At 34.4% G+C, this 19,807-nt stretch overlaps 1 protein-coding gene across 1 annotated transcript; it reads left to right on the forward strand.

Moving 5' to 3' along the window:
* Positions 1-9,345: 9,345 nt before the first annotated feature.
* LOC149242047 (glycerol kinase-like) lies at positions 9,346-14,591 on the forward strand. The gene is made up of 4 exons (XM_089374140.1): positions 9,346-9,991; positions 10,249-10,470; positions 11,984-12,974; positions 13,977-14,591. Exons 1-4 carry the CDS (start codon positions 9,858-9,860, stop codon positions 14,220-14,222), a joined length of 1,593 nt encoding a protein of 530 aa, XP_089230266.1. The 5' UTR covers positions 9,346-9,857; the 3' UTR covers positions 14,223-14,591.
* Positions 14,592-19,807: the final 5,216 nt, after the last annotated feature.

The raw sequence follows: 19,807 nt of genomic DNA on the forward strand, positions 1-19,807 counted from the left end.
CCTTTAGAATTATCTTAAAACGTCGAGAGTCTTCCCACTACCTCTAGGATGCCTTGTTTTACTATCCTCCAACAAGCTTTGAAAAAGTCCACATTGAAGCCATTCGGGCCTGGTGCTTTCCCATTGTGCATCTCTTTAACGACTTCCTCAATTTCTTCCTCTGTTACTAGTTTGTTGAGATTATAATTATCTTCTCTAGGAACCAATTTAGGAATGTACTGAGTAAATTTTTTCATAAACTGGTATCTGTCTTCCGAGGTTCCTCAGCAATTTTCTGAAAATGCTGGACTAGAACCTTCTCCATCTCTTCATGAGTGTTTCTTTCTATTCCATGTTGATCTGTAAGCTTCACAATTCTATTTTTGTTTCTGTGAGCTAAAGTGGATCTGTGAAAGAATTTGGTGTTTCTCTCCCCTTCTTTAATCCATTGTACTCTGGATTTCTGTCTCTAGAATATTTCCTCTTGAAGACATCTGTTGTCCCATTCTTGTTGTAGTAACTCTACCATCTCTTTCCTTTCATCTGTATAGCCTTCTATGATGAGAATATGGTTTATTTCCTTTAGTTTCTTTTCCACATCCCCTTAGCTTTGAATATATTACCAAATTCCTTTTTATTCCACTCTTTGAGTCTGCCTTTAATGTGTTTGAACCTGTAGTGTAGAAGGAACATCTTTGTACCTTGAAGGTGTAGCTCTTCCTTCCACCATTTTTCGATGTTTGTGAGGAAATCTGAGTGTGTGAGCCAAGCGTTCTCAAACCTGAAGGGGGAGTTCCTTGGTTTACCAAAAAGAGAAGCTTCCAATTGGATAGGCCAGTGATCTGAACCTCCAAAAGGTAGTATGAGCGCAGTAATGCTGCTTCCCATGAGAAGAAGTTCCTCTGAAACAATAAATCTGTCCAATTTTGAGGCTACTTGGGTAGGGCCCCCTCTTTTGTTATTCCAAGTGAAGATTCCATTGCTTGTTTCCATATCAACCAATTTCATATTGGTGATGAAGTTCTGGAAGGCAACTGAATCTCTACCAAGTGTTCTAGTTCCTCCTTTCTTCTCCATAAGTGATTTTGTCATGTTAAAATCACCTCCAAGAATCCAGGGTAGAGCTGGGTATCTCTTCTTCATATCCTCCAGTGTTGTGAGAAGTTGAAGTTTGTCCTCCATTGGATGCGGACCATAGAAATTGGTGATCATGTAACATTGTCTGTCACCCACCGGTTGGAAAATCAAAGAAAGGTGATGTTTGGATGCCTCTGCATCAATCACACCAAATTTCTGTGGATCCCATAGAGTGAGAATTCCACCAGCAGATTTATTTGCCTTAACTTCAAGGTATTCATATCTATTTAACCATTTGCTTTGTTTTTCGTGGATCCTCTCCACAGAGCATTTTGTTTCCTGTATGAGTACTATGTCAGGTTTTTCCTCTCTGATCTTGTTACCTAGATTCCTCTGTTTTCTTCTACTCCCAAGTCCTCTAATATTCCAGGTTGTGATTTTCATTGAGGTGGGGTTTTAAAGGAGTAACTGGAAAGGTCTTTCATCCTTCCTAAGTCAATCATGAGTTTTCCACACTCCAACGGTAGTTCTTTCTTTCTTTTTCTTCCCCTCCTTTTGCCTGGATTTTTTGTTAGTTTTCCTGTTATTAATCTTATTGAGGAAGTCCCTTTATTTTCCTGGTTATCATGTCCTCTTTTAACTCCTGCAGCTGTTTGATGTGACTTGTTAAGGAATATCTGTTGTACCTTGTCCACATCCTCCTGAGGGATGGAGTTTATTCCCAGGTTTCCTCCGTGCTCTAGAAACTTTTCCAACTCTAAGATCTCTTGTAAGTCTTGGTCCTCTGTACCACTTTCACTTTGAGTCATTTCCTAGTCTTTTTTTATTTCCATGGTACTCAAAGGGTCCGTCGTGTGTTCATTCTATTCCTAAGTGAACTCCATGCTGGTCTCTTTTCCTTTCCCCCTTGCTGACTGATTCTTTGTACTCTCTTAATCACCTCCATCTACTTTTTTCTCTCCTAAGATCTCAAAAATATTGTGACTTCTTGTTTTGTAATCATTCGTAATAGGGTTCTTTTGTGTCTTCCTTCCCCCTCCTTTTCCTTTTCCTCCTGCTTTGGTGAAACCTATCTGGTCTTTCCCTTTGTTGGTGTTTAGGTTTTCCTCCCTTCTATTAAGAGGACAATCTCTAGATAGGTGCCCATGCTTATGACATTTGTGACATCTGAATGGGATATGTTCACAGTCAACTGTTTGAACCCATTCCTCGTCATATACTTTTAGAATGACCTAATTTGGAAGGGCCCTTGATAGGTCCATCTCCACACATATACAAGCATAGGAGGTATATTTTCCCCGTAGAGTTGCCTTTGAAATTTTTAAGAAATGACCTAATTTATTGCCTATAGCTTTTAAAGACTCTAGCATCCAATAATCTAAAGGTAAGGAGTAGAGTCTAATCCATACCGGTACTGAAGTGAAGGTTTCTCATTCTAGCACAAAGTTCATCGTCCATGGCTGCATATAGAGACCAACAGCTGCAAAGAAGTATGGTCCTCCTTCAAAAATCCTGTCTCTGTCTTCCATGTTCGTGAACACCACTGTAAAAAAACCTTTGGATCCAAGATGTATATTTAACTCCCCCTTTGGTTTCCAGTTGTATTTTATCCAGGTGTACAACGCTTTCTCTGACGGCCAGATTCCCATAAATTTGCATATGATGGCATAGTTTGCCATGTGATCCCTATGCACTTGCAGAGCTGGATCATTCAAAATAACCCGAGGTTTAGTTATGGTCTTGGGTTTACAGGGCCCCATCTTGGCTCTGTTCTCTGTTCCCTGACCTCTGTCTTCCGCTTTCTCCTCCTGTCGGTCTTCTTCATGGGCCCCTTGATCTGCATGGGTTTTGCTGCCTTCCGCCTTCTGAGTTTCAGTGTTTTTTGTCTTGACCTCCAAGGGTTGTGGAGGTTTGTTCTTATTCCCTCCTCTTCCTCTATTTGAAACCACATCACTGTAGGAGGGAGTGGAGCTCCCTCCTCCCTGTGCCTCCATGGGTACTTGTTACCCTTTGTCACTCTCTCAGATGAACCCTAGAACCCTCTGTGGAACCAATCGAGAGCCGTCTCTAGGCTGCTCAGTTTCTATACTTTCATTTATGAGTACTCGTTAGATTTAAATGATGACACATCTTCATTTGTTCTAGCAAGTTGAACACGTGTTGTTGTCCTATATTATAGCTAAATATTTCTTTGCATGTGCAACTATGTGTTACTAGCTCATTGCTTCCTATTTCTTAACTATCTTTTCATTACTGCTAGCATAGTGTAGACCATTTTCATCTTAGGGCATTAGTTAGCTTTAATTTAGAGTTTGTATACCTCTATTATGACAATTGCCCATATCTTATAGCATTCTTAAAAATAAAAAATGGTTATCAGGCCACAATCCTGATGGATCTCTTATCCAAACTATGTGAGGTTTGATAAAAACCTCATAGCAAATAGAACCGCTTGATTGTTGCAGGGACATTTTCTCCTATTAATGTCATTTTGTGTAAACTTGGCATCTAACCCATATTAAGAAACTGAAAGAACAAAAATATTTTGTATAAATAAACAATGATGAAGTGTTTGTTGGCAAGATAAAAATAGTATCAAGGTTCGCAGTGCTTTCTAAAAAACAAAAGCCATAAATGCACATTTGGGCGGTAAAATATGTATAAATCATCATATTCAATATTTTTTTAAATGAAAAATTTAGAGCTTAAAAATGAAAAAACATAGAACTTGTTTCTCTTAAAAAATATAAAATACAAATAAATCATTAAAAAAATTGGAAATATGAAATTGATTTATAAATAAGTTAAAAATCATTATAAAATAATGAAAATATAGTAAATTATAATCCAATGAAATTAATTTATAAATAAGTTAAAAATCATTATAAAATAATGAAAAAATAGTAAATTATAATCAATATATTTCATTTACAAAATAGAAAATATGAATACTCCATGCCTATTATATTTTTAATTAAAATATAAATACAAATAAAAAAATAAATCATTATAATAATATATATATGATATCACAATATGGAAAAGATAAATAAATCATTATAATAATATATATATGATATCACAATATGGAAAAAATAGAAATAAATCTATATATATATATGTTGTCATAATAGGTGTATTTATTTTAAAATGTAGAAAATATATATATGCCACGCTAATTAATGCATGTCAGTTTTAATTAAAAACGTGGATAAAGATGGAAAAAAAAAATGTTAGTTTTAAAAAACGAAAATATAAAAGTCATCGTAATTAAACTATTTTATTTTTAATCAAAATAGTGACGTGTCATCATAATCAACATACAATTTTTTAAGAATGAAAAATATCTATAACAACTTATTTTCCTAAAAGAGGATGTGTAAAAGAGGATGTGTAAGTCTTATGTGTGAGTCTTATTTGTAAGTTTTATAAAGAAAAGATAAGGATAATCATATGTTGACCTAGAAGTTGGTGAAAGGAATATGTGATATATCTATAATACACCAATTGATAAGGTACATCAAATAAGTTGACACAACCATGCTAGTAAGAAAAAAATCCATTAGTCATAATTCCATGTTCTAAATGATATGTTTGTGTGATTTGAATGTATTTATGTGAATAATATTTTAACCCAGTAAGAAAGTTTAAAGGAGGCTTAACTTTTTAAATATATTTATATGAGATAAAATCTCATGTTGAATTAGAAATTTTTATAAAAATGAATGTTACCTAGCTATATTGAAGCTATAATGTTAGAAAGGTTAAAGTGCTATATATGTGTTTAATAGTTTTTTTATTTGTGTTGGTGTTTTAAACTATAACTTTCTTTCTCAATATTGAGACATTGTTAGAGGGGAAAGGGTTTGGTAAAGTATATTAAGTAGAGAAAGGAAATGTATTTGAGTATCACTAAGAATTTGTTTAGTAGAAAAAGAGTATATTCCTATTATTTTTTGGGTTCAAGAAGAAGGTTTTTTTTTGGGTTAAAGAAGAAAGTTTCCAAATAGTTTATAAGTATTAGAGATTTGGTTGGATGATGCATCAATATAAGTATTAGAGATTTAGATGGATGATGCATTGAAGTATTGGCTAAACCTTATGGCTCATCATGGTAGAATACATGACATACTAATATGGTATTCTTGTACCAATGTAATTATGCATTGACAAGATGTGCATGAGTAGATTATGTAAGTGTGGAAGTTATGGTTATGCACACATATATGTTGGCATATATATGAATGCACTGTGTGAAAGCAAGCGTATGCCATATTTCACTGCATATAATGTTATTACAACTAAAAAGATGGAATTGTTGTCAACACATGAATTTTGGGATCATTTCATGAGTTGTTGTAGATGTAATGAAAGAATTGTATACAAAAGTAGTCATATATTAATGCACTACATGAATGTTCTGTTAGGAGAAAAAGTTACAAAAAGGAATGTCTTGGATATGGAAATGGAAGTAGCCATAATGAAAGTAGGGACTATTATATACACAAATGAAAGCTAAGTATTATGTGGAACTCGTTATACATTTTGGAAATTTGAAGTAATCGTTATTTCAAAAGTTGCTTGAAAAATAAAGAGTTGACTCATAATATTTGTATGTTTATGCCTATGATATAGGTTGTTGGCAAATCTACCTTGTATGAACAAATGATGGCTATTGTAGGTTGGAAGGCCTAGGAAGAAGGTCATTGCGATAACATTGGGGTTGTATGTCGACATTCTTCTTGCATGTGAAAGTATTGGCAAGATGGATTTCCTAAGGAATTATTTAGTAGAGAAGAGGATGCTTGAGCTTGAAAGGGAAAGTTGTTGCAAGAAAAGGGAAACCTGAGGGTGTGTTAGAAAATAAACAACCTTATCACTCAGAAAAATCCATTTCAATTGAGCTTCCTCTCCAACAGATTCAAGGGTATCTCATATGGAAGGAGTGAACATATAGAAAATCACCTCAAAGCACTCTGGTTTGTTTTATGCACGAGTAATAGACTTGTAATGCAAACCTCACTTGTTATGACCCTTCTTTCCTTATGTTGTATGAGATGCTTAAAGCAGATGGTGAATAGGAATAACGCCAGAATCTTGTTAACAAGTTGAGGGAGAATTTTGTCGAAAATCTAGAGCAGAGTTAAGCATAGATGGAAGATTGCATATGACAATGTTGTGCAAGAATGAAGCCAACAAAAAATAGGAACAAGACTAGAAGCAAGTGGAAGGCATGAAGCCATCCATAAAAATTCTCGTTATAGTCCTTATCACCTATTGCAAGGCATGGAAGGGAATGTTTTTGAAGACTAATTGAGTATGGATAACAAGCCATGATAACTACGACCATAATGAAATGGTAATACACCGAAATCAATTAACTTATCAGTATTTGAATATGAGAAGTGTCCTCTATTGTTATCAATTATCTCTTTGAAAAGCGAGAAAGTTAAAGATAAAAGTTATACTCTCTTTCAATAATTGTACTTCCCTACCACCCAATTTTAAATACCAATTTAAAAAAATTCTCATAAAATTATATTATATATTTATAATCATATTACATTTTAATTAAATATTTATAATAAAAAATAATTCCTCACACACCAATTAGATTGTATTATCAATATCAATTTAAAAAATATCACATTAAATTGTATTATCAATATCAATTTAGGAAATATCACATTGAATTGTATTATCAACACCAATTTAAAAAATATCACATTGGATTGTATTATCATATTATATGGAGTCAATAAGTATGAACACGAATATAGGAAATACCACATGGGATTGTATTATTATATGAAAGAATATAAGAAATATCACATGGGATTGTACTATTATATTACATAGAATCAAAAAGTAGGGACAAAAATAGTTAATTCCACTCGAGAAATATTTGAATATTTATAAAGTGGTTAAGTTTATATAGATATATAATAATTAACACTATAATTTAATTAAATAATTATAAATAATTATTTAATGATGAAAATTATTTATATGATAAGTATTATTAAGTTTGTACTTAATATATGAAATGGGGTAAATATTAAGTATGAATAAATTTAATTAATTTAATAAGAAAATATAATATCCATTAAAAAATTATAAATTTATAATTTTAAATATATTTAATAATTTTAAATTTATTAAATTAAATATTTACAAAATAAATTTCTAATAAACTAATTTAAAAACTGTTTATGGAGATGTGATATGTATCATGTTTCATTGCATTGCTCTTTAATCTAATATAGTAAAGATGAAATATAATATAATATAATGTAAACATTTTGACTCAGTCAAAAAAATAATAATAATTATAAGTTAAAATTAAAATAATGAAAATAAAAATTCTACCTTATTATTTTTATTTTTATTAATTTTTGTTGGGTAGTTACGGTAAATTTGATCTAGTCAAGTTATTGTGGTTTATGAGCTCTAGGTTTATGAGAACCCATGATATTGCCCATGGTATTCATGTGGAACATAGACTATTTAAAGGGGGAAATTAAACTAGCCTAGGTCCATCTTAACTTCGGATCTACCAATCATCCACATGGATAAAGCCTCTTTTCACTTTAAAAAAAGTTTGCATCTCAAGAAAATTGATCCTTCTCGGAGCTTGGTAGATCTAGAATTAAAATGGATCTAGTTTGGTTATTAAAGAGATTCTTTTTCTATAGATATTTTTGGGTACACATGACTAACTTGGTACATCCACAGTTAAAATGGATCTAGGTTGGTTATTAAAGAGATTCTTTTTCTATAGATATTTTTGGGTACACATGGCTAATTATCAATCTCTTAGTATTATGTAGGGTATAATGATATGGTACACAAAGCATTTGGGGGTTCATTCCATAAGTGTTCTTTGTGTAATGACAACTTTACTACTACAAAGGTTCTTCTGCAAGTTTCAAAGCCCCAACTTAGTAATGAATACGTTGGTATTTGATGGGAAGCGAAGACATGATGTCTTTAACAGTCTACAATACCATTGTAGGCCTTGCTTGGAGGAAAGAATCAATCATTCTTAGCCACAACAAAGTAACATTTGGTCTTGTCTTTGGTTGTTTCTCTCTAGGTAAACATGGCTATAATGTTATTTTCAAGTCTTTGCCTTGGTCTTTGGATTTGTGAGTTTCTTAGACCACTAGGGGTTACTGTCAGTGAGATTGGTTGGTTTGTGCATCCCTTATTGCTCTACATACCTCCAACAACTATCAATACCATTGGATGTTAATATGGCTAGAGACACCCCCAATTGTGGAGGATGTAGGGCAAAAAGGAGGCAACCTATAACTAGAGCTCAATAGTGAGTAAAGGAGTCTATGTGGGTCTTTTCAACTTAGATGTTACTTAATATTTAGCCAAAGATAGAGATCGCAAATGTAAAGGCATGTATAGAGTGAAGGTTTCTCTTTGATGCGGAAGTAGATGCAGTGATTGGCCCATGGGCCCTTGACATTGACACCGCTAGATGTAGAGAAATAAAGTACCATAGGACAATGGGTCTTTACTGGAAAATTAAAATATTACAGGAAAAGTTTTGGTGGAAAGAATGAAGCTTATAATGAGATCTTGCTTCAATTAGATGCTAGACATCTTGAAGTTAAAGAGGTTGATTGACAGGTCTTCCTTCTGACTAAATATATTATTGGATTAGATTTTACACACCCTTGGGGCATCCATCAACATGTTTTTATGATGTTATTACTACTTCTTCTTTTTTTTTACTAAATATATTATTGGATTAAATTTTACACACCCTCATGACATCCATCCACTGTTTTATGATGTTATTATTACTTTTTCTTATTTCTTTTAAGTGTGTTACGATAAATAGATATTTTGTTTCCTCATTTCTTAGTTTAAAAATTATAAAATTCTAAAAATTATCTTATAAATATAATTAAGTTTAATATATGAATAGATTTTTTATTTCAAATTATTTGGATTAAGACATTATACTGGTCTTTCTTTATTTAATATAAATTTTTATTAATGAAAAATAAATCAATGTGAAAAATATGATAATATTAAATATTAACGAGAATAATTAATATGATAGGAAAATTTCTCCATCTTCGTGAGGTAGTTGATGAATATGAAAAAGAATAATTAATATTTTAGAAAAGTGTTCATATATTTGTAGTTGAGTATTCAATTGATTATATAACATAATATGACTTTTTTATTATTTTATATTTTAAAGAAATAAAATGTTAATTATTATATAGATATATGGGAAAATGAATAGATATCTGATAGTCAATGCCATAGTTATTGGAAGAAGTGATACTGGAAAAGGCTTGTTCAGAAAGCAATCTGGTCGTCGAGGCTCTATCCAAAAAATAAGGGTTTGGGTTTTATTTGTCAAAGGGCATGGCCGTAGATGGATGTGCGGATTACCCAACTTTGTTGACAATTTAAAAGCCGAAAGTGAACCCTGAAAGTGAGGAGGAGAAGATGATTACTAAATGCAAAATTTATAAACCAAGTTGGCCATTGATGCTTGCGTGGGTAATGAAATATGGATTGAATATGGTTATGGAAGCAGCCAAATCTTGGTCAGCGCCCTGTAAGAGAACTCGGGCTCCTTTATTTCAGGCGTATGTGATGTAATTGGATAGGCCAAAACTTCGTCAGCGCTGTGGGGATAAGTACAAGCAGCCATTCATGCAATGGGGAGTGGATATATATTTAATACAGAGCCATCCTGATTGAAACTATATGTACAGAGCTCTGTATAGAAGAAGCGAACAATCTTTTTTTCGTTGGAATCAACCATGGAGAAGGAAGAAGCATTGATAGGATCAATTGATCAGGGCACCACAAGCACTAGATTCATCATCTATGATCAATATGCAAAAGTTGTTGCTGCTCATCAAGTTGAATTCACACAGATCTGTCCTCAAGCCGGGTCGGTTTTTTTTCCCTGAATTCAACAGTATTTGTTTTTAAAGTCGATTTGAATATGGTTGTAAGGTGTTTAGGGTTGATGAATATGAATCCAAGGGTGTTGATTGCAGGTGGGTGGGCTTTAATTCTTTGATTTTGTTGTTGTTTGTGGTTATTGAGTATATGGGATTGCTGGAAAAAGTGTAAGGAATGATTTTGTTTATGGTCAATGGGGATTAATGAAAACTGCTAATATGGTATATGTGTGTGGTATTGCAGGTGGGTTGAGCATGACCCTCTGGAGATTCTGGAGACTGTGAAGATATGCATGCAGAAAGCGTGCGAGAAGGCGAAGGCAGCTGGCAGAGAGGTAGAAACAGGACTCAAAGCCATTGGTATTACCAATCAGAGGGAGACAACCATTGTATGGAGCAGAAGCACTGGCCTTCCACTTTACAATGCCATTGTCTGGATGGATGCAAGAACCAGCCCCATCTGCAGGTTAGTTTGACTATTGTGATGGATATTTGAATGAATTTGGCTTCCATGTCTTCGAATTCTTTTGTTTTTATATTTTGGGTATGTTGTTTTTCATGTTGTTGAAGACCAGTTTGTCCCCTATCAGATCATGGGAATCTATGGTTGACCAGTTCAATCCATTCTTTTCATGTTTTTGAAGCACTTAAGCGGTATATGGAGCTATCTTAGGCTAGTTTGGAGAAATATGCCCATTGTCAAGATTGCTTGCACATTTTTTGGATCTACTTCAAGAAACTTCCCCGGAGGAGCTGCACCACATAGAGCAGACTTCCTTCCACCTAGATGCCCACTCTTGGCGGTATGTATTACACCGAAATCACCTGGAACTTGCACCTGCCCCATACCTTTCAAACTCATGCCTCACCAGCGGGACAAAGCACAGAGAGAATATAAGCCTGGTGGGCCACTTAAACACTCTGTCAGCCTCACCAGCAAACCAATGCCTGGTTTGCATTGCCCACATATTTTTGAAAACCCACCTCGGCAATTTGGTGAATTTTGTAAATTTTTGGATCTTCTCTATGCTTTATTGGCAAACAGTTGAGAATTATCGTTGAAGAAATATGACACTCCCTTACTCTGTTTTCACATTACACTGTTTAACAACCTGGTGGAAGGCTTAACACTGAGTTGACCTTACCACTAAACCAATACCTTTCCGATTTGGTTTATTCTGCGTTCTTTTGACCATTTCTAAGCTTGATCAGCAAACATTTGAGAATGGAGATTGAAGGAATCAGACCCTTGCCTTTTTTCATTGTCATTTTGCCTCGCTTATAGGGTGGAATCTTCTATATTTTCTCAGCTCCTTTTCTTGAGAAATCCACAGAACTGGCAGGCACTTGTGGCTTCAAGGTTTTCATTGATTAGCAGAGGCAGAAGAAAAGCACCCTACTTTAGTCTAGAAAAATGAAATAATTAGTCCAGTATGTCTGACCAATAAATTCATTTTCTCAGGGGTCAACTGGTACTTAACAGCTACTAGAGGTTGGAGTCCTTTTCCCGAACTGGATCCTAGAATGGAACTCTAAATATCTCTTACAAGTTACTCCTATTCTTTAGTAGAGATTCTACTTCTTTATGAGAAGTTGATTAAGAAATCTTTGATTGTGGTTACTTAGAGCATATTTTTAGAACCGTAACCTTCAGTCCATCAGACAAATCTCAGGGTCTAATTATCTAGATTGCCAGGTTGAAAAAAACCTAATTGGAAAATCAATTTTAAAGCCATTTCCTCAGGTCAATTTGAAGAATTGTGCTAATTTTTAAGCAACCTTATCTTTTCTTTCAAAGGATTACGTTCATTCATGGCCAATGATCTAAACGAATGGCTATTTTTCCATCTCCTGAATTTCTGAAGCTTATGTTTACAGTATATATAAGTTGAATTGTTATATAGCAAGTGAAATTTAAGGTTACAGAACGACCAATTCTTCATCTTACACTTGATTCATAATATTCATCATATATGTAGGAGGTTGGAAAAAGAACTACCAAATGGCAAGAATCATTTTGTGGAAACTACTGGCTTACCGATAAGTACATATTTCAGTGCCGTGAAGCTTCTGTGGTTGTTGGAATCAGTAGATGCCGTTAAGAGTGCAGTAAAAGATGGTGATGCATTATTCGGGACGGTGGATAGCTGGTTGATTTGGAATTTAACTGGGGGCATTAAAGGATCTAGGAAAGATGGAACAAATGTTCAGGGCATTCATGTCACCGATTGCTCAAATGCAGCTCGAACCATGTTGATGGATTTGAAAACACTTTCCTGGCATGTGCCTACCCTTGAGATTTTGAAAATTCCGACAACTATTCTTCCTCGGATTATTAGTAACACTGAAGTGATTGGAGAAATTGTTCAGGGATGGCCTTTTACCGGAACCACAATTGCTGGGTGCTTGGGAGATCAACATGCTGCCATGCTTGGACAGTCTTGCAGAAAAGGTGAAGCAAAGAGCACTTATGGCACTGGATGCTTCATTCTTTTGAACACAGGTCAAGAAGTCGTTGCCTCTACCAATGGCTTATTGAGTACAGTGGCATTCAAACTCGGACCAAATGCACCTACAACTTATGCTTTAGAAGGCTCCATAGCCATTGCTGGAGCTGCCGTACAGTGGCTGAGGGACAGCCTTGGTGTAATCCAAAGTGCCAGCGAAATTGAAGATCTGGCCAGATCAGTGGAGAATACTGGAGGTGTTTATTTTGTTCCAGCCTTTAATGGTTTGTTTGCTCCCTGGTGGAGAGATGATGCCAGAGGAGTTTGTATAGGGATATCACGTTATACAACAAAAGCCCATATAGCTCGGGCTGTGCTTGAGAGTATGTGCTTTCAAGTAAAAGAAATCTTGAATTCTATGAGTATAGATGTCAAACAAGATGAGAAGAGCGAGGAGAATGAGCAGTTTCTTTTGAGAGTCGATGGAGGAGCATCAGTTAATAACCTTCTCATGCAGATTCAAGTAAGTTGAATATTTTCCCTCCGTAATTGAAACATAACACATTTAAATCCTCTTTCTTCAACATACTGTGCAGCCATGCAACGTTTCGAATCATAATCATAATACATATTTGATATTATGTTGCTATTCAGATTGCGTCCTGTGCATAGGTGAGGTACACATGTAGATGTTTCAAATTTAGTTAAATCCTAATATCTTTCCATTGAAAGTATGTTTACAAAGCGAGCAGAATGCAACTCCTCCCGTTACTATAACATTGATATTGTGCCAAACAACCAATAAAGGTCAAACAATCAGGTCAAAAGTCTAATTTGAAACTTTCTAGCTAATAGATATTGGCATTCATAGATTACAAAGTCTACAAACTATATATATATGGGGAGCATTTCTACTGACAAATGATAGAAATTCCCAAAGTGCATGTTGAAATCTTCACAATATAGGGTATGCTTTCTTCCAGATGAAGCTTGACTAGAGTATAGTGCTTGAACACTATTGTCAACTTTTAGGCTTGATCAGAGTGCTATTCCTTTTTGACACGAACCTATATTCATGGAATGAATTTGTGATATAAAATGCCATTAATTTGCACGTCTTATTTTATAGTACTGAGCTGGCCTACCCTTTTGCACGTCTGATTTTATAGTACTGAGCTGGCCTACCCTTTTGCAACATTTAGCCACATAATTCTTCCAAGCAAAGTAGATAAGCAAATCCAGATGGGATATGTTAGAGTCAAGGGTGAACAATTGTAATGTGTTAGCATCTTTAGTCCATTACTGGCTGTCTGTATTTATTCTCAAACATGTTTTGATAAAATTGTCACAATCTTATGCTGATTATTGCAACTGCAATCGTTGGATCTTGAGATCTTCCTTTGCAAGTCATTTAACAGTGAGTTCAACTATGAGGACATCGAACATAATTTTGTGTTAACTATATGTTGTTTCTCTTCCTCGGGACAAATGGCTTTTATTTTGTACTAAGATTTTTTTTTCACAGGCAGATCTATTGGGAAGTCCAGTGCTAAGACCCGCAGATACAGAGACTACTGCATTGGGCGCAGCATATGCTGCAGGTCTGGCGACTGGTGTTTGGACTGAGGAGCAGATATTTTCCTCTGGAGCTAAAAAGGAAGAACCTACATTATTTTATCCAGAATTTGGGGATGAACAAAGGAAAAAACGATATGATTCATGGTGTAAAGCAGTAGAAAGGACATTTGGCCTTGCAGATCTATCTTCCTGATGCATACACTATTTCCTCCTTTAGTGTTGTACGTGCTGCACCTATTATCTGTCATCGAATATTTTAGCATAAATGATACATCTTTTGGGAAAATTTGCTTGATGTTACTGGAAGCCCATCTCATTTCAAGAAATTATTGAAATTTGAATCCCTGTAACAAATTTGGAGTGTAGAATAAATGTTGTTATTGTCACAAAGTTTTGACTGTAGAATAAACTGTTGTTATAATTATTCTGCAGAAGAAAGGAAAAAGCTGCAGGATTGTGCAAGGACCATATTTTATTGCATGAAAATACTATATATCCACAAATTGTTGATGTCATTCCTTATCCTTTAATTAAAGTAAGTTGCAAATGTGAACTTTTATTAGGTTGCTTTGGTTTTTTGAGCCGCCGAGTCTTTCTTGGTAGTCTCCTTTTTATAGATCCTTGTAAGGTAATTTTTGTTGCACGATTCATGGATGTATTGAATGTTATCATAGATACTGTATAATGCAATAGTAAGACATCAGTTTTCGATCTTAAGTTAAACTTTTGAGTATGTGTTACTGGATCCTTTTCAGATGGGTCCTTCATTTATTCATATCTGGAAGGAATACAACATGGATCTATATGGGACTTGAAACATTGAATAAATCAGCATTCATGTCAATTTCGATAACTAGAACTGAATATATGATAGTAGACAGTAGACTTGATCTGTGCTATACTGCCACCTACAGGCACCCATCAACAAGAGCTCCATTGTGCAGGCACTTTTATCATGTACATGGGTGTCAGTTGAAAGCCATATGTTTGAAGAGAGCAATCAACCTATTTTTGGTTCTCACTGCAAGCTCTCTATTCTATATCTACTTGACCTTTCTTTCAGCAATCACTTTACAACTTCACATGTAATAATATTTAAAACCTTTAAAACTACATAGAGGTCCATACATAAAAATCTATCTTTGTAGGTCTTTCAAGTTTTTGGTTTTGTGTCAGTTATATCATCAGTACAAAGGAATTCCAGTTGCCAAGAGTCCAACACCAACCTATCTGGAAGTTGACATGTCTAAGAATGCACAAAATGGATCAGATATGCCACTACCAGGACAATGCCTTCCATTTTACGCATGAGAAATGGAAAATTCCTTTTTGATTTGTTTCACTGTATACCATTTACCAGCTTATGGTGTTTGTCCTCATTTTCTGACCTGCTACAACTTTCACATTGAGTGGATTCCGAAGTATGATGATGAATTCGACTGGGATTTCACATTGAGTGGATTCCTAAGTATGATGATGAATTCGACTGGGAGATCATTTTTTGGTTCTTTTCTACATTTGGAGTGGACCATATTAAAGGCTTTATCTTCAGATTTTGTCCTTTAAACATCACCTTTGACAAGAATAATTGAGCTTTGTTTCCCAACTTGTAAAGCATGGTCAAACGTAATGTTTGCCATGACTGCTTTTATATTTTTGTTGGGTCTTGAATGTATTTTCCTTGCACTTTTCTGTACTTCTTTGACGTGGTGTATGAACTTTACAGCTTGTTTTTGAGGCTTGCCTTGTTACCATATTCACATAGGAACATTTATTGCCAACTCTAAAGAAGACTAGAGATGACACCAAGATGATGAAACTGTAGAGACATGAATATAACTACAAACAAACCTATTATAATATATAACTATGTTAGTATGTTGGTTACAAGTCATATTATCTTTGCATGTTTGAGGATGTCGATGACTACACATCTTCAAAATTGTTTGCCACTTAGGTTTGTTCATCAGTTTACATCAGAGGGTATTGTTTTCCTTCAATTTGGTATTTAGTGTAACAAGTTTTCTTCCAAAAGTGATTCAAAATTGTTTTCAGAATGTCAGAAATAATGATGAAGGTAAAGTTTAAACAAATTTTACCCTTGGATTGAGGAAGAGGCCCTGCAGCTTCTTGGCCCGTTATGGTTTCTTAGATGGAATCAACATTCTTGTTTTGCTAAACTACTTTTGTTTCAAAAAAATGTAGTTGTGTTTCATTGTAGTTGTAGGTAACCCACCAAGGGAGTCTATGGAGACATACTAGGCACTAGAAAAGGGACACATAATACAACAGACTTCCTCATGGAAAGTTCTGAGAAACAAAATAAAGCACATCCTTCCCAAACTTTCAAACATCCACCACCATTTGGCCGGGTACAAAACCCTTTACAAACTCGTCCATGACTTTTAAAATTTTGAAGTTTCGAACTCAAATGGCTATTAAAGGTTTGACAACGATAATGTGTTTCATATCTTCTTCTACAACCCATATAAATCATTACTGTGTTGCATATCCTCTTCTACAAGTCTTCAAAAGCATTATGTTGTTTCTCAGTCAGAACAAATGTCACATTTCCATTCCTTTTCTGCAGCTTTTCAAAAACATTATGTTTTTCATCAGTTAAAACAGATGTTACAATTTCATTGATTGCAACATTTAAGCGAAGTGCTATGTATGGATAATCCCAGCACCAAGTAAATGTTCAAAATCAAATGGCATTATCCATGTAACCCCGAAGTTTTGGGAGGCGTTTAGCTGGTGGCCATTTCATCACAAATTCCATCACAACTTGAATACATTTAATATTAATGTGTAACTGATTTGCATTTGTCATGTACTAAAGATTTCAAATATGATATAAAGTTCAAGGCAAGAGAATATTGTCTTAGCCTACCTAAAGCTTTTCTCCTATACAATAGAAGACTATTATTTAAGTGTTCAAGGATAGTGTCAATAATTCAATCTTGAGACGGTAGAGTTTTTTGGAAGACTATCATTAAAGTACTCATGAATGGTGTCAATAACTCATACTTGAGACGGTGAGAGTTGTTGGTTCATGTTTTAAACCAAATGGCACGATTACCCTACCTATAACTCTTATTAGGTCTCTAGAGTAACATTTTACATGTCTTATTTTCATATATCTTATTTTACTTGAACCTCATGATATCTTACTTAAAAATCCACAAATAAAAGATACATTGCACCACATAATTTATCCGCTTTGCCTTTGATCCTCGGTGAAGGATTTATTGTTTGATGCAAGATGGTCTTCACATATTTGTCAATTACCAGGTTTCTTGTTTTAACACACCATTACCGCTTCACATGGTTTGGAACTAAGTAAAATATGAACTTTCTCAATCAATTGCTACAACTCCTTATCTTTTCATCTTCAACAATTAACCTCTTAATAAAACCATTATTTTGGTTGGACGAAATTTTGTTACAGGCCTAGAATGTAGGTCGATATTTTGATTGGGCAACATTTTATCATAGGCCTAGAGTATATTGAAGTCTTAACAAGAGGAAAGCCAATTTGTTTCACGAATATATCTAGATATTTTTGTAAATACCTTCAATCGCTCATCTTGGTCACCATTTGTATGGTTAATATTTCAGCATTTATCTTGATATTCTTTAGCAGCTTCAATGCCCACCAACAAGATGCTTTTGTTAAGCAATAAGAAATTATTTCATTTGAATAGTTGATGAAATAATGGGGTATTGTTTTCTTTGCAAGTTGAGAATATAGCTAATCATAGTACCTCTAAATAAGCAAATTACATAAAACAACCTTTGCAATACCATTGGTTGATGTGAAACCATGGTGTCAGTTAATTAATTAACTTAAATTGTAGACATTAAATAATCAATCTAGGGGCACAAGATTGCAAGATACCAACACATGGACTTTCTAACCTATGAGGAAAAATTCTTAAACTATGATCTAATACTGCAAAATAAAGTTGCACCTTTGAAATCTAAATAACTTGAAACAAGATTAAGAATGCTATAGAGATCTCGTTCATGGGATAGTAAATTAGAGAAATGTTTTGTTGGGCATAAAATACAGCCTTTCATTCAAGAGATATTCCTAAATGTTCATGTACTTTTTTATGAAGCAAATCTTGTTTTAATCTTCAATGAGACTTATTCTTTTATAGGTTGCTAAGTTTGATTTAAAATGAAAACATACAAGCAATTATTGAAAAGGAAATCCAATCCATGGCATAAACTAATACTTCCCAAAGGGGTTTCTCATCATCAAACATAGAGTTTCTCAATGACACAAGTTGCAGTCTTTTACTGATATTGAATTCAAGTGTTATACAACTAAATGAAGAGTACAATGTATCTTTCAACCTTTAATGGAATATTAATTGTCTTTGCAAAGGAGTAACACACAATAAAAATATAAGCAATAAAAATAGAGCACTGAAACTACTAATCAAACATACAATGCTTATGAAAGTAAACTGCAAACGAACTATTCTTATCAGTGTAATGCTATAGAATAGAAGAAGAGCAATGCTCGTTGAGGGGCACTCCCAACTAGTTTCACGTTGGTTATAAAACTCCAATGCTATGGACCAATTACGCACACACAAAATATCTCAACACATCAGAGTAGTCACTTTGTATTAATGGAGATTTCAATGATACATAATAATTGTATATCTCTCTTCTTCAATCCAATGATCTCTGGATCGACTGAGTGACTACCTTGGTTAAAGATTATATTGATGATTACATTACATTTCTTTTGTGTTGATGTATATAGACTCTACATATTTCAAAAGATGCATAGGTGAACTCTATCGAATCCCTTGTTTCACACATCGAGAGCATCAAATACATATCATAAGAGGTGAAGAAAGGTAATCTGGTAAATTTCTTGGCGAGAATAGATCACAATCATAGAATGGTGCAAAAACATCCTTTATCATATCCAACAACTAATTTAATTGTAGGATGCATTGTTCTTGACATAGAGCGATAATTTAGTCATCCATTTTGACTTTTGAGGATCCTAATTAACCATTAAGGAAGGGGGACTACCCATTTTCCCCTGCCACCAAAGTTCACCTTGACTTAACCTTGACCCCAAATTAGCCATATGATCATCCTTGGAGTTGTTTGATCTGAGAACATGAAGACATTTCTTCTTGGGGATAGGCTAATACAACTAAAAAATTTGCTTGAAAACATGAATTAATTTTGTATTTGAGGGGAGAGACCCTAAATATAAATGGTGAATTATATTCAAGGAATCACCAAAAACAGTCACCTCGTGAATTCTCAGATTCACAATTTGCCTCAAACTCTCATATAAATTATAAGCCATAGGCTTCAACAATGTTGTTGGAAGTGTGACCTAAACCCCAAGCATACCTATGCTCTTCTTGATTCTCAAGGGAAAAAATTACCCCCCCTACTCCTGCCACCCCTAGGTTTCCTTTTGCTACTCCATCAAAGCTTAAGAAGAAATGTTTATGCTCCAAGAGCCATTGATCAAATTCCTCCTTAGATAATCTTACTTTCCAACTCTCGTTGAGATGTGTTTTCTCCTTGATGGCCCACTTTGGATCAAAAACTTTAATCCATTATGATTCCTCCCCATCCAACTTTTGATCCTCTTCATTTATTTTCTTAGCCTAGAAAGATTCTCCAAGAATCCCTATTGTTGATCATGCCATCTTAATGACATTGACCCTTTGATCTTGAAAAACAACCTGATTTCTAGCTAGCAAAATTTTCCAACATCAATATTTAGGC

Source organism: Pinus tabuliformis, chromosome 8, assembly GCF_031772625.1.
Source record: "Pinus tabuliformis cultivar Carrire ecotype Pingquan chromosome 8, CPIR1, whole genome shotgun sequence".
Lineage (NCBI taxonomy): Eukaryota > Viridiplantae > Streptophyta > Pinopsida > Pinales > Pinaceae > Pinus > Pinus tabuliformis.

Excerpts from the sequence above, each read along its gene's own strand:
- LOC149242047 (XM_089374140.1), top strand. The coding sequence starts at position 9,858 with ATGGAGAAGGAAGAAGCATTGATAGGATCAATTGATCAGGGCACCACA. Across the intron at positions 9,992-10,248 it reads CAGATCTGTCCTCAAGCCGG|GTGGGTTGAGCATGACCCTC; the intron begins GTCGGTTTTTTT and ends GTGGTATTGCAG. Across the intron at positions 10,471-11,983 it reads AGAACCAGCCCCATCTGCAG|GAGGTTGGAAAAAGAACTAC; the intron begins GTTAGTTTGACT and ends TCATATATGTAG.